Raw genomic sequence first — 13,529 nt, 5'->3', positions numbered from 1 at the left:
TTTCTAGGCGAGGCATTTGTGCAGGGATGGTATTTGGTGTCTGCATAAGTTTCAACCCTTCGTTTCATATGAAATCAATAATGGGGACTGTATGGACCTGCTTAAATGGCTGATTCTTAAAATCATACAGAAAACAGTCCTCTTCTCTCTGGACTCTTGGCAGTTTAAAGCGCTGAGCCGCTCTGTCCATTAACTGATGGAAGCTGGCAATGTCCACTGGTGGGAAATCCCCAGGTGTCACTGGGGGAGGGGACGGCGTCTGGATTTGGTAGTCGTCCCAATCGGCCATGGCGTTGTCACCGTTGTCATCATCCTGGACTTCGCCCTCTTCATGATAAGGGCGAACATCATCCTCGTCATCGGCATAGACCGTGGTGTGTATCCGAACTGACGTCTGGATTTGCGGGGACGGTGCAGAAGGTGGTGGTAACGGATCTACAGGAGGAGGTACTTCAGGCACAGGTGCTGCTGGTACAGGCGAACCCTGATTGGATGGGGGAAATTGCCTGTTATAATCCTCTAAAATATGTTGTAGGTTAGAAAGGAGAGACAGAGTCAGTGTCGCTGTTGGAACCTGCACCGCTTGTTCTTCATCCTGAAAATAAGTTCCTTCAGGGTCCTCACCATAGCCCTGGCACTTAATGACTAACTACGAAGGACTGTGTGCCGCCCCGAAAGGTCACAGTCTTCCTCTTCTGAACCAGAGTACTCTTCAGAGCCAGTGGCAAACAATGGTGATGGTGGCTGCTTGTCGTCTGGAATAGACAACTGGTCTACCGGAACCTGGCAACGTTGGTGTAGTGGGCGACGTTGGAAAGACCAGAACCTGGTGTTGGAAGTGGCAGCAATGGCAAAGATGCAAAAGAGAGATAGTCACCGTCGACGAAGTCGTCGTCGACTTAGCTGATGACGTTGGCAGAAGCGTCGACGAAGAGGCAGATGAGGAGTCTGTCGTCGACAGCATCACCGTCGACTGAGCTGTCGTCGACGGGTCTGGCATCGTCGAGATCTTCGACGACGAAGTGGCCGTCGACGGAGTCGTCGATGACGATTAAGATGCAGCCGTCGAAGAAAGCACTCGTCGATGGGATCAACAACGAATATTTAACAGCTCTCGTCGATGAAGATGTCGTCGACGGCAAGAGAATTTTCTTTTTCTTTGACGAGAGGATAGGTATCGTCGACGAGATAGGCCTAGAGCCCAGAGATACCTTCGTCGACATAGATGACAGCAGCAGATGTTGTCACAGTCGTCGTCGTCGGGGCGATCTCTGACACTCCAGTTGACGATTTAACATGTTTCTTGGTGGAAACATGACTGGAAGAGGCAGAAGACGCCGGAGAGTCATATCTCCTGGGTGAAGCAGGAGGAGGTGAAGACACCGCAGGAGCCATAGATAGAGAAAGTTTCTTTTTCTTTAAAAATGGAGAAGGCAAATCCTGCACATTGCTACGCTTACTGGCTGCTTTACAAGTACTAGACATAAGGCTGTCTGCGTCAGAATGTGAGTTATCCTTGTCCTTAAGTCTCTGCAACCAGAGGAGGAGACGACCTTCCCTGTCTTTAAGGGTCTTAGTAGAAAAGGTCCTGTAAAATTTACATTTGCCCACCTCACGGTCCAGGTAAAGACAATATATACATTTGCTGTGGGGATCTTCAGAGTATAAGCGCAGATTCCCACAGGAAGAAAAACAGGGTCTAAATAAAGATTTCTTACTTGAAGCCATGTCCAACACTGGAATACAGAAGAAAAGTTGAGAAAAACTGAGCAGAGCTCAGGGAGACTCCCTTCACACGACGTGCGGTAGAAAATCGGAGGGACTGAGCTCCGAGGAGAAGGTTCTGGAGGGGTGCTTGCGCCTGATTGGCTGCAGTTTGGACTAACATAATGACATGGATATGTTGCAAGTGTTTTTTCTCTCTGCCATGTATTCCTATGTAGGAATTATGTCTTGGTATTTCTATGCATTTCTACTGTGTATTTTTTTATGTGTTATGTTTTAACATACTTATGTTATTAGCATCTTATTGCTATGATATTTACCGTGGGACTCCCACTTCAACGACGGGGAATATTCAAGCATGTGAATCTATGAAAGACACCCCAATACTGGAGAACCCTTCTCCTCTCCCGAGGACACAACCTGTGCAGCATCTAACCTTAACTTGCTCACAGGTGTGTCCCAACAGACAGACAGCAAGCCACAGGGGCCACTGACAGTAGTCAGGGATGAGAGCCAGGCTTTATGCCTCTCAGGGCTCTCAAACCTCTGTGGCGTCAGAGAGCGGGGGCAGTAGCCCCGGGTGCTTGGCACCCCCCTTTATCCATTCTGCCTCCTGTCAGGTGTGACATCCTGGCACTGACCCGCTAGCCCCAGGCCAGTACCTAGCGGCTGGACAAGAGACTTGGGTGGGCTCACACACCCGATCCTCCTCCTTGGGGATCTGTACCCTCCCACCTGGAGCAGTACCCCCTTCCAGAATCGTCAGGGCACCTAAGGTAGGTGTCCTGCATAATTCACCCACCAGTTCATGGGTGCTATCCTGCAACTGGGCTTCCAGGTCAGGGGGGGGGGGGGGGGGGACACCCTGACCTGGCCCTCCAACCTAGGGTCTAAACCCTTGGGCTGCACCAGGGTCAGAGGCGAGGACTCCCTCCCTCTGCAACCCCTTCTAGAGCACTGCACCCTCCCAAATGGAGTGGTAGCACTAGTAGCTACATCGGTCAGGACACGGATTACAGTTGCCCCTTACTCCAGATCAGACAACACCTAAACCTGGCTTCCCAACCCAGGGACCAACCCCTGTGGTTGAACACTTGCCTGGCACACCAGGACTTCCTGGGAAGTGCATATACCCTCCCCAAGGGTGACACATAACTCATGTGTCATGTGACAGTCTGCCTGGTGCAGATCTCCCGACCCCTGTCCATCTGACAGTGCGTGAAGATCCCCCAGGACCGAAGTGGTGTCACCATGGTCCTTCACCGGTGTCTCAGCCCTTCTGGCTAGCCCCTTACTCACTGGTTCTTCCACTGGGGACTCTTTTCCCCTCTCACCCCTCAGTCTGGACCTCTGTGCCCTCCCAAACTGGAGCGCCAATGCCAGACCCTCAAACTGATGGAGGCCCGATTTCAGACACTCCTAGCTCACCAGACACTAGGGGATCCCCCTCAACGGGTGGTCCATCAGGACAGCCTAGGCTCCCAACCTGGTGTTCCCTTAAAGAACCATCCAGGCTCTGAGACTGGGTTTCGGGCACCATGGGACCCACAGCCCCACACTCACTCTTTCTCAACTGAGACAGGACGTGAGCCCCTACACCCCTTCGACTACAATGGGTCCTAGCTGGGCCACTCTGCACCACTTCCACCACTCTTGGATGGAAGATACCTGAGCCACTCCCCACTAGGGTCACTCCCCAATCCCTCTCCAGACCCTCTGGAATCCACCAAAAGGTTTGCCTCCAATGTGAGTTCCCTGGGGTCAGAGAACTCACTCTCCAACAGGTGTTGGCATAGCTCTGGAAAACAGGGACTTACAATATGCTTTCCCACAATTGGATCACACAGCCCCCTACAGGGGTTAATCAAATGATCCTTCACCTCACCATCTAGTGCCTCACAAAAGTACACCACACCACTCTCCTGAGATTGGCAAGGCAGTACCGGACTGTCTCTGTCATTCAACCCACACTCTTCTGGGCGGTCTTCACACTCATATACCAGGACTTTAACCTTGGGGGAACCCCTCTCCCTGCACCTCTCATCTAGAGTCAGTAGAGTGTCCCTCCCACCACTAGGACCATGAACCCCTGCACCAGTTACCCCATTCTCCTCAGGGACACTGCGCACTACTGGAGCTACCTCATGTGCTTGAACCTCCTGGTGTATGTTACCCCCCTCCACGTCAGGCGCCACATCTCTGGGTGTGTGTACTACTCCCTCAGCACTAGAAAATTCGATTTTACTGCCACCATCTGAGCTGGATTCCACCTCTAACTCAGCCAAGCCCATTTCCTGCGCTACACACATTTCGTTTTTCTGGGCTCAGACACTCATGGCCTCAAGCCTCTCAAGCTCCAAATCAAGCTCCCTCATTCTTAACTCATGCTCCATTTCCATTATCTTTTCCTCTAGGGCCAATTTCCGATTCTTTAACTCCAGCTGTCCACGTAACTGGAGCTTGGCAAGCTCCATTTCATGCATCCTACATCTCTCTCTGTCCTCCAGCTCCTCTGGGGACAGACTTTTGGCAGAAGCACTGTTACCTGCTGGGGAAGGTGCATTTCTCCCTCCTGGGACCCATGGCCCTTCCAGCTGCCTTACATTGTAGCATTCCAGTTTTTCCTCTCCCCAATCAAAATCAACAGATGCTATGGATTCTGCTTTCTTCAGGATGGTTAAACTTGGCAAAAATAGAAATTCCCAGGAAAAAGAAATCTACCAAAAGTATGTGGTCACGTTTTGGTCTGCACTCACTAGTAGTGTTCACCAATCACTGTATGAGTCACAAATCCAAGTCCAGAATCCTCACCGCTGACCACCAATGTTAGATTTAGGGGTCTCTAGTTGGCATAGGTAGGTACCTGTGACAAATAGCGACCCTTGCGTCTAGTCATGGTAAGGGGGTGCACTCCTAAAATTACCCCTGCTCACCCCTTGGAAGCTTGGCACAAGCAGACAGGCTTATCTCAGAGGCAGTGTGTAAAGCATTTGTGAACACATACAGTAATCAAGTGACAACACTACAGATGGACACCACACAAGATGTATATTAAAAATACATATTCTTTATATAGTTTTAACACAAGACCACAAACGACAAAAATCCACAATACTGTAGTTAAAATGGTAGGTTTAGCTTAGTTCTCTTTAGCTCTTCAAATACAACACTTTGAGTCAAAGTTCCTTAAGATGCGACCCGCAGGCAACGAAAGTGTTGCATAGATGGAAATGCGGTGGTCCCTGGCACGCAAGGAGAGTGATGCATTAAAGATCTGATGCAAAGAAACAAAGATGGCGTCTTCTTCTTGATGTGGCACGCTTCTCCGATGTTGTGAGATGTCTCCAGTCGTTGCGTACAGCGGCGACACCCTTGTTCAGAGATGAGACGACAGCGGCTTTGGCGGCGGCACTCTTCTCCCTCAATTCGAGACACTTCCACTCGATGCGACAGCTACAGCGGCGACACCCTTGTTCAGAGATGCGACGACAGCGGCTCCAATGGCGGCACGCTTCTCCATAAATGCAAGCCGCTGCTGTGGTGTAATGTGTCCGCTACAGCGGCGACATCCTTGTTCAGAAATACGACGGCTGCGATGGCGACACGCTTTTTCGATGTTGCAAGACGTTTCTTGTGATGCGGTGCAAGGCGTCAGCTACAGCGGCTACACCCTTGTTCAGAGAGGCGACGACAGCGGCTGCAAACGCGACACGCCTCCTCTTAGTGAGTCTCGCTTCCAGCTCCTTGCGACATGCAGTCCCACAGAAGGCCCAACACAGCAGCAGGCACTTCTAAAAAACTCTTGGGGAGCTGGTGGTTGAAGTCTGTTGTCCCTGAGACTTCAGCAGGAGGCAAGCTCTTCTCTCAAGCCCTTGGAGATCCTTACAAGTTGATGAAAGTACACAAAGTCCCTTTCTCCTTTCTTTGGCAGTCAGGCCACCACTGCAGGCCAATCCCACAAGCAGCACTTCAGCTCTCCTCAGTTTCTTCTGGTTCCACTCCTCAGCAAAGGTTTCTTCTTCTTGTTCAAAAGTGATCTAAATTCATGGGATCAGGGTCCCACTATTTATACCTCAAAATACTTTGTCCTCTCAGGTCAGAGGGGCCTTTGCCTAATCGAAACCAGTTCTGGTCAGTCCTGGAGCCCTCTGGTTACATGACTCCTTTCCTTTCACAGTGCAGGGCAGAAACATCAGACGCTCCGCAGGAGGTGGAGCCAGCATTGTCGAGGGAAGGCACAGCCCTGGAGCACTCTGTTGACATGACTCCTTCTCTCCTTTCACAGTGCAGGACAGAGACATCGGACACACCACAGGGGGGGAAGCCAGCATTGTAGAGGGAAGGCACAGCCCTATTCAGGTCCCAGGTGCAACTCCTCCCTCCCATCTAGATGCAGATCTCTATTGACCACTGGGGTGACTCACCCTGTCTCCTGGAATCCCCCAGCCCCTGTCACTCAAACTCCAGACAAAGAATACACAACCTAGAAGAGGCAGGCTTGGATAGTTAGACAAGAAAATACCTATTTTCTAATAGTGGTATTTTCAAACACAGAATGTTAAAACCAACTTCACTAAAAGATGTATTTTATCATTCAACCATACTAAACTCGAATTTCTACCATGTTCCCTGAGTCAATTAACATTATAAGATGTAATAATTTAACTGCCCATGCTGGCCTATGGAGAACAGGTAGCCTTGCAAAAGTGAAACACGAAAATGGCTGTAATTCACTATTAGGACATGCCACACACATCAGGGCATGTCCTACCTTATACTTACAAAGCACCCTGCCCTTGGGCCTACCATAGTGGTGTCTGATATGAAGAAAAGGGAAGGTTTAGGGACTGGAAAGTGGGTGCACTTGCCCAGTCAGCATGGCAGTGCCAGACTGCACACAGGCTCTGCAATGGCAAGCCTTAGACACACTTTTACAGGCTGCTTCTGTGGGTGGCACAACCAGCTCTGCAAGCCCAATAGCAGCATTTGGTTTATAAGCCCATGACACACTCCATGCACTGTACTAGGGTTTGACATGTTAACCAAACCAGCCAATCATGGAGTCACTAATCCATACATCAATTCACAATAGAGAGCATATGCACTTTAGCACGGATCAGCAGTGGTAAAGTGCCCAGAGTCATAAAACCAACAAAAACAGGTCAGACAAAATACAGGAGGAAGGCAAAAAGTTCAGGGATGACCCTGCAAAAGGGCCAAGTCCAACAGTATCACTCTGGGTAGTCGAGAAACAAGCCTTCACATTTTAAGCATGGTTAGAATGAGGTTTTAGCAATGTAAGTGAAAGCTAGGCACCAAAAATAAGGTTTTGAAAAACCAAGACCCCTGGCTCCTTCCCAATAGATAATAATTGGGAAATTGGTGTGGTCCAAATCAAGAAAACGTCATCAGAGAGGGTAGGCCACATTTGATAATATCCTTGTATGAAAAAACAAGAACTGATATGTTATGGCTGGTAACACAAGAAAAGAGACTTTGGACCATTCACACTGAAAAATTTAGAAACAAAGCAGGCTTTTAAAAGCAGAACTAATTTAGAGCAGTCACTGGTACGACGAGACTGAATAAGGGTTACTCAATGTTGGGACTCATGCATTTTAATTCCTCCTATTGTCCTTTCACCTGACAAATTGATTGTTATCTCAAGTCAAGTAGAGCTCACAGACCTTTTTCCAAAGCTTAAACAACTCTATTTGGAACTTAGGTGTCCATTCGCCCCACCCACCACAGGAAAATATTCTCTGCATTAGCCCAGTTTCTTTCGTCCGAGTGTACAGAGACAAAGGAGGCATAATGGATTCTAGGAATGTGAGCTTTGGGACTAGAAATGCAGGTCATTGCATTGGGCGATATGCATGTACCCTAACTTCTACATTCCATTCCTTCAGCCTCCAGAATCCTGGTGGCATTGAATATGAATAGCTTTGAAGATGATATCCATAGGTCAAAGTTATTTTTTTTTAAATAATAATATAGTTGTGTGCCACAGAACACTTATTGATGCTGATATGGCCCTGAATTTCTTTGGCATAAATACCATCTTGGAGTGAAAGGCCTAGGACTGTTAAATCATATAATAAAGAAAAGAGAAGTCTTTGAATATATTTGTGCCTCGTTTAGGTCCCGTGCATCTCAAAATTCCTTCGCAAGTCCAGAATACTCTTACACGATCTAAGTAGAAACCAATAGTTTTTACAAACATAAAACGTACAGCCCAAGTTTTTGATGATTCGATCGGTTCAGAAACACCTAGTTTTCTTCCACTAGTATTAAAAAAATTAACATCAAAACCTGTATTAAAAGAAAAATGTTGCATACATTTCTGGCTTCTTGATCCCATTTTCGAAGGCCATGTCCCGGTATGCCTTGCAGGCCATCAAGATGCTCTCAGTTCCACCAGAGGTCACCTAAACAAGATAAACAAAAATGAGAATAATTAAATAAAGGTTTCCTTAGAATGCCTCGCTGCCATACATCAGCTTCAAGAAAACTGTTTCAAAACACTGAAAACCAATTTACAACAACGTAAGTGATAAGTGAACTTTTTGCCACATGAATAGGAAGACGCTCCACTTCTAAAAGAAGAAAACCATCTCTGAACCTATTTTCTGAACGAAGGGGAAGCCTGTCGCCTTTGCTATCTACTGCTTTTTATTACTTAGAGAAATGTCTGGAGAGGGCAGAGGGGTATTTCTTTAGGCAGATATAGGGATTCATGATGTTGCCTCTCTTTCTAGACCTCCAAATAACACCGGTATCCTGCCACCCCATGAACCGAGCCATAGCTCAGCCAGAGTCCTTCCGATAGAGACAGATTTTTTTAAGAGACCCTTACTTATCCTATTGCTGTCAAGCTACATTATTGGGTCTCAGCCTGTTCCCTATAAATCAGGATGGGCTCAATCATGTTCTAGGGAGCACTTTAGATAGTACTGCTGATGTGATCCTGTTTGACAGATAAAAATACCTGAAGGACACCGCAGTTTTCCTTCATTATTGGGTGCCTTGGCTATGGTTAAAAACTCGCTACTTGGGTGCATAGTGGGGGCAACTGGTCCATACACGACCCAAGAAGCAGGAAAAATGTGAACAAAACACCCTATGGCCTAGCACAAGTTGAGATTTGGGATACTCTCAGTAGCCTCAAAAATGTAACAGATCAAAACACTCCTACATGGTGCTATTATGACCGAATATCTAGGATCAAATTCAGACCCATTGGACCGATTGTTAAAAAATTAAAGCTGCCGAAAATACGCTTTCCTTAACGCCTTCAATACAATTGGATGTTAATACTGCTGTTTAAGAAGTTTTTTGATTGCCCATACCCTCATAGTATTAAAACTACAGCTGTTACAATAACAAATGTCTCTCAGATTTAAGGTTATTCAAACTTAAGCCTATGCTTACCCTCTACCCTTCTATATTGTGCTTTAGGCTTAAATAAAAGAGGTTGAATAGACAAGGGCTGCTTTCGAGAAGACAGAAAAGGCATATTTAATTAATCATTGTGCTGAAAGTTCGTTCCTCTCATCACCGGTCAAACATTTATTTTACACTTAAGAAAACGGGGAGCCAGAAAGTATTTCTGTTCAAAGCAACTGTGTGACAAAGATGCCGACCAGTGCCACATTAGGAATGTAAATGGCAAAGGTCATTTCACTTCATGGGATTAAGGACACGGTCTGTAATTTGATTACCAATGGATGACAAATCAAAAGGCATGGTAGCATAGCTATGGTCCACCGAATAAATCCTTTAGAAGTTTCTCAACTATGTATTCAGCATAGTGCCGGGAAGCATAATGAAGACACTTTTAAAGGAAAAAAAGTGATGAAAGCATAGCATGGGATGGGATGGGATTGGCCTCTATGAAGCAACATGTTGGTTGGAAAAATATGTGCTGGCCATGTGTGATCCTTAGAATGGAAGAAATTGATGCCATAACAGGGAATCATTAGAACAAAAATATCCATCAGTTTTGAGACCCATTTTTGATTTGTGATGGATATGAACTAGATTGGGCAAACCTAGCTTAAGAGAAACAGGCACATGTCTAAGTATCTGATGAACTGCCTAATATGATAAAAACACAAGGTTTTGTCTAAGCAGTGGGAATAATGTTTATCTCTTGCATTTCTTCAGGAAATATGAGAATTGGGGGTGGATGTTGTTCAATGGCAATAAGGAATTACTGGGCTCCAATTGTGAAAACAGAACTCTCTTACCTATGGGGTCATTGTGACCAGCCTACAAATAGAACAAAACTGAAAACTAAGCACATCCCTCTAGCATTTGACCCTCAAAGTAGCTACGAAGTGTAGTCCAAATGTGTCTCAGACTGGTGGTGTAGGTTAAAAACTCAAAATGAACAGAACATAGAACACTGCTTAATAATCAATACCCCACCATTCATTTTGAAATTACAAATTTAATGATGAAAACCAGACCACTCCAATCCTACTTGAACTGGAGATCTGTGGAAGGAGTCTGTGTTACACAACATAAAACAATCGCAATTTTTTACGATAAAACACAGCTTCTTGGTGTGCTTGCCAGAGGTCACAATGAAAAACTTTTCCCACTGAATGTGCCAGTTCACAATGTAAATCCCCTTATTGCATTTGTCCAAGAACTCACAGTATAAAAACTTTACTTGTCAGAGCTCACAGTTTCATTTTTCAGAGAGTTCACAATGTAAAACCCCACCTTTGATATCTTTCACCATGCAAAGTTCCTCCCTACTTTATTTGACGCACTTTGCGTTAACAATGACAATCAATAACAAACAATGGAGCAACTTCACAGGCAGGTTAACACACCTGCTTCCCGATCAAACTCTCAATGAATATCAGCAAAAGGATTGAGCCATATCCCTAGTCTATACTGTTTTTTTAAAACACTTTTTAGGCGATTACATGAATCTCAAACACATTAAAGATGCCTTCAGTCAGACCTAATCATCAACAAAAATAAATGGGGAAGCAAGGAGGGAGATGATGCCACCAGGCTTTCAAGAGTTAAATCCCATTTTCATAAGCACCCCCAGCGAAGAATTCTTTCAGTGCTCAACATCGAGGGCAACAAAGGAAAGGTATCTAATAACTTACGCTTAAGGAGTACTCGTCTTATAGCAGAACCCACTTTACCGCCAACCCTAGGACGACTTACATCCACCCCAGTAAGTTCTCCGACTGTAATTCCTTATTCACTGCCATACTACTCATTTGTCCTGGGCATCATCCGGCAGCTCTTCTTAATTGATAAATATTCTCCCACTTGTTGAAACTGACCATTGCATGGTGTCAAGAGTGTACTCCTATGGTGTGGAAGATGTATAATGAAGGGGTCCAGGTGCCTCTGTTCACAGTATCACACCATCTTACCTGTGGGTTTTTGGACTGAATGAAAAAACTATCCTTGACTGAATGCAACTCAAAACGCTGGAGGTTAGGAAGTCAGGAGCCAATCCACGATACCCCATCGGACATTCTGGAGTTCGAAACAACAAGCTGTATTTGTAGGTGTCAATTAAGAGGGAGCCATGGGGTTTAAGGAGGACAGGGTACACTGATTCCTGCAGTCAGACTCAGAACCCCATTAAGGCATCATATGGAGCCCATGATCAAACTGCATTCGAAACACAGACGGATAGAGAAAAGTCTAACAGAACAGTCCAATAGGCCACACTTGAAAATTCATACCGGAAAACGTCTTTCTAATGGAACTTTGAGAATTACACACTGGTCCAGGGTCAAGTACACAATTGTTTATCTTATGTGTTGCCACTGCGTTCTAGATCATTAGGAAGAAACATGTACTTTTGTGCAATCTCGGTTGATGCTGATCCCATGATTACTCATTAACTTCTGTTACCGATTGTAGCGTTCACTGGCACCAATAATCAATTCTCTTCAGGATTTGGCTATTTACAGTAGCAGTGGTAGCTTCTGTCATTAAACATCATTCATGTTTTGTAACAACTTTGTAAACTTGTGTGATGTAAATTAGCGGCTACCTGTGCAACTTTTCCATCTGGACAAATAATTCTGTGGTGTTTTTTTTAATGTTGGCTATGGTTGAGTGACCTAAAACTCTAGATATTGTGCTTAGTGTGAAGACTGACTAGTTGCTTACTCTAAGTCCAGGAATATACTAACTTATTTTCACCACCCTGTAGTCTCTAAGAAGAGCACCCTCAGTACAGGTCCTGGTTGGTGACTGCATTTTATAGTTTAATGGGTGCAGACGCTATAACCAAGGGAAACATAAGCTGAAGCTGCACTTCAGCTCAGGAAAGATGTACATCCTCTAGGCTAAAAACAAGACTAATGGCCTGCTGAAGCGCTGCAGGTTTGCCTTTAGACTGACTTAAAGTGGAAGGCCCAGCAAGAACAAGACGTTCAGAGAGCAGGACACCGATTGACAAGCAGAGTTTCTAACCTTGACGAGAGACTTGAGTGGTACCCAAAAACCATCCATCCCTTAGTGTGGGTGAAATAAGTGTTGACATCTGGTGAGCACATTTACTCTGCATGCCAATGTGTGCCTTGGCACACTTTTGTGTCAGCCGTGCCCGCCCCCACCTTTCTCCAAACCCACTAGCTTCCACCAGGTAACGTGCAAGCAATGTTCATTTTAAGTGCGACGTCTGTACAAACATGCATTTTGTTGTTTTGATTGGTTACTTTATTTACTATATTTAACCCCTTCCATGCTCATGACGAGCTCAGCTCGTCATGAGGCACAGTTGAGCTGTGCTGATGACGAGCTGAGCTCGTCATGACACCAGCAAAATGGCAATTTGCAGCACAGGGGAAAAATAACCACAGCAGCGATGTGGTTAAATTTATAAAACTACGTTTTTCAAAGATTTTGTAAGCGCTGGTTTGTAACACAAGAACAACAACTGTGGGGGGGCATTTTGTCTTTGTTGAAAATATGTTTTATTATACCCAGTTTCAAGCTTCCAACCACCTCCTTTGAACCAAGCCTTGGTAGCTAAACCTAGTTCCTTGGAGAGTAAAGGAAGCATGAGAGGCCATATTTCCATCACTAAGCAAGCGCCCAGCGTTTTGTTTACTGTGGAATACTAGTTGCATCACTTCTGACATTCCTAGGTTGTCACCAAATCTATGAGAATCAGGATAAACCAAAACAATCTGTGGTCTGGCTCTAATGGGTTTAGGAGATGAAAAGCCACAGCCTGTGAGAAGGCTTGTGAGCTACACCCCCCTCCCCCCCCACTAGTTTACGCTAAGTAATCTATGCAGTTCAATAGTCTGTCTGCTGCCTCTAAACCAGATGGGTCCCAGGACCGCGTTGCACAGAACCGACTTATGGCAATGGAGATGGAGGCAGACTATCAGCCCCTTCCTTTGTGGATCACAAGATAAAACCACTAACATCCTAACAAGCATTCTCTCATTTCAACTCTGCTTACACACCTTTAGGAGCCTCAGCGGAAAACCATTTATTGTCAGATATTTTGCAAGGATGTCAACTGCCATTTCAAGATCTTTCTAGAGAGTTTTCAGTGCTTTTGGAGTACCTATTGTGAGAAGTTAGCCTGGCGTGTGATGTCCACTATTCTAGTGGGCACCTTTCACCAGTCTAATCGACCCTTATTGATGGTGGTTGTAAAGTCAACCTTATAGACACGCTATCCTAGTGGTAGCATGGACCAGCAGTCTTAAGCTAAGACTTCAGAGAGCATGTAAAGCAAGCTGTTTTACCAATTATAATCCCTTGAATACCAAATGAAAGGACACCACACAAGCACT

The 13,529-nt window shown here is 45.6% G+C and overlaps 1 protein-coding gene across 4 annotated transcripts in view; it reads right to left on the bottom strand.

The window, feature by feature from the left end:
- Positions 1-13,529, bottom strand: part of SGPL1 (sphingosine-1-phosphate lyase 1) — a 490,430-nt gene that overhangs the window by 243,554 nt on the left and 233,347 nt on the right. For all 4 annotated transcript variants that reach the window (XR_015295917.1, XR_015295918.1, XR_015295919.1 and 1 more), the window contains exon 7: positions 8,065-8,153. Coding sequence is in view for 1 of the 4 variants with exons in the window: in XM_086922046.1 (XP_086778172.1) it covers positions 8,065-8,153 (89 nt within the window). In the remaining 3 variants the exon portion in view is untranslated. The remainder of the gene's footprint in view (positions 1-8,064; positions 8,154-13,529) is intronic.

This window comes from Lissotriton vulgaris, chromosome 5, assembly GCF_964263255.1.
Source record: "Lissotriton vulgaris chromosome 5, aLisVul1.2, whole genome shotgun sequence".
NCBI classification, from domain to species: domain Eukaryota; kingdom Metazoa; phylum Chordata; class Amphibia; order Caudata; family Salamandridae; genus Lissotriton; species Lissotriton vulgaris.
This window is presented reverse-complemented; position numbering and strand designations above follow the sequence as displayed.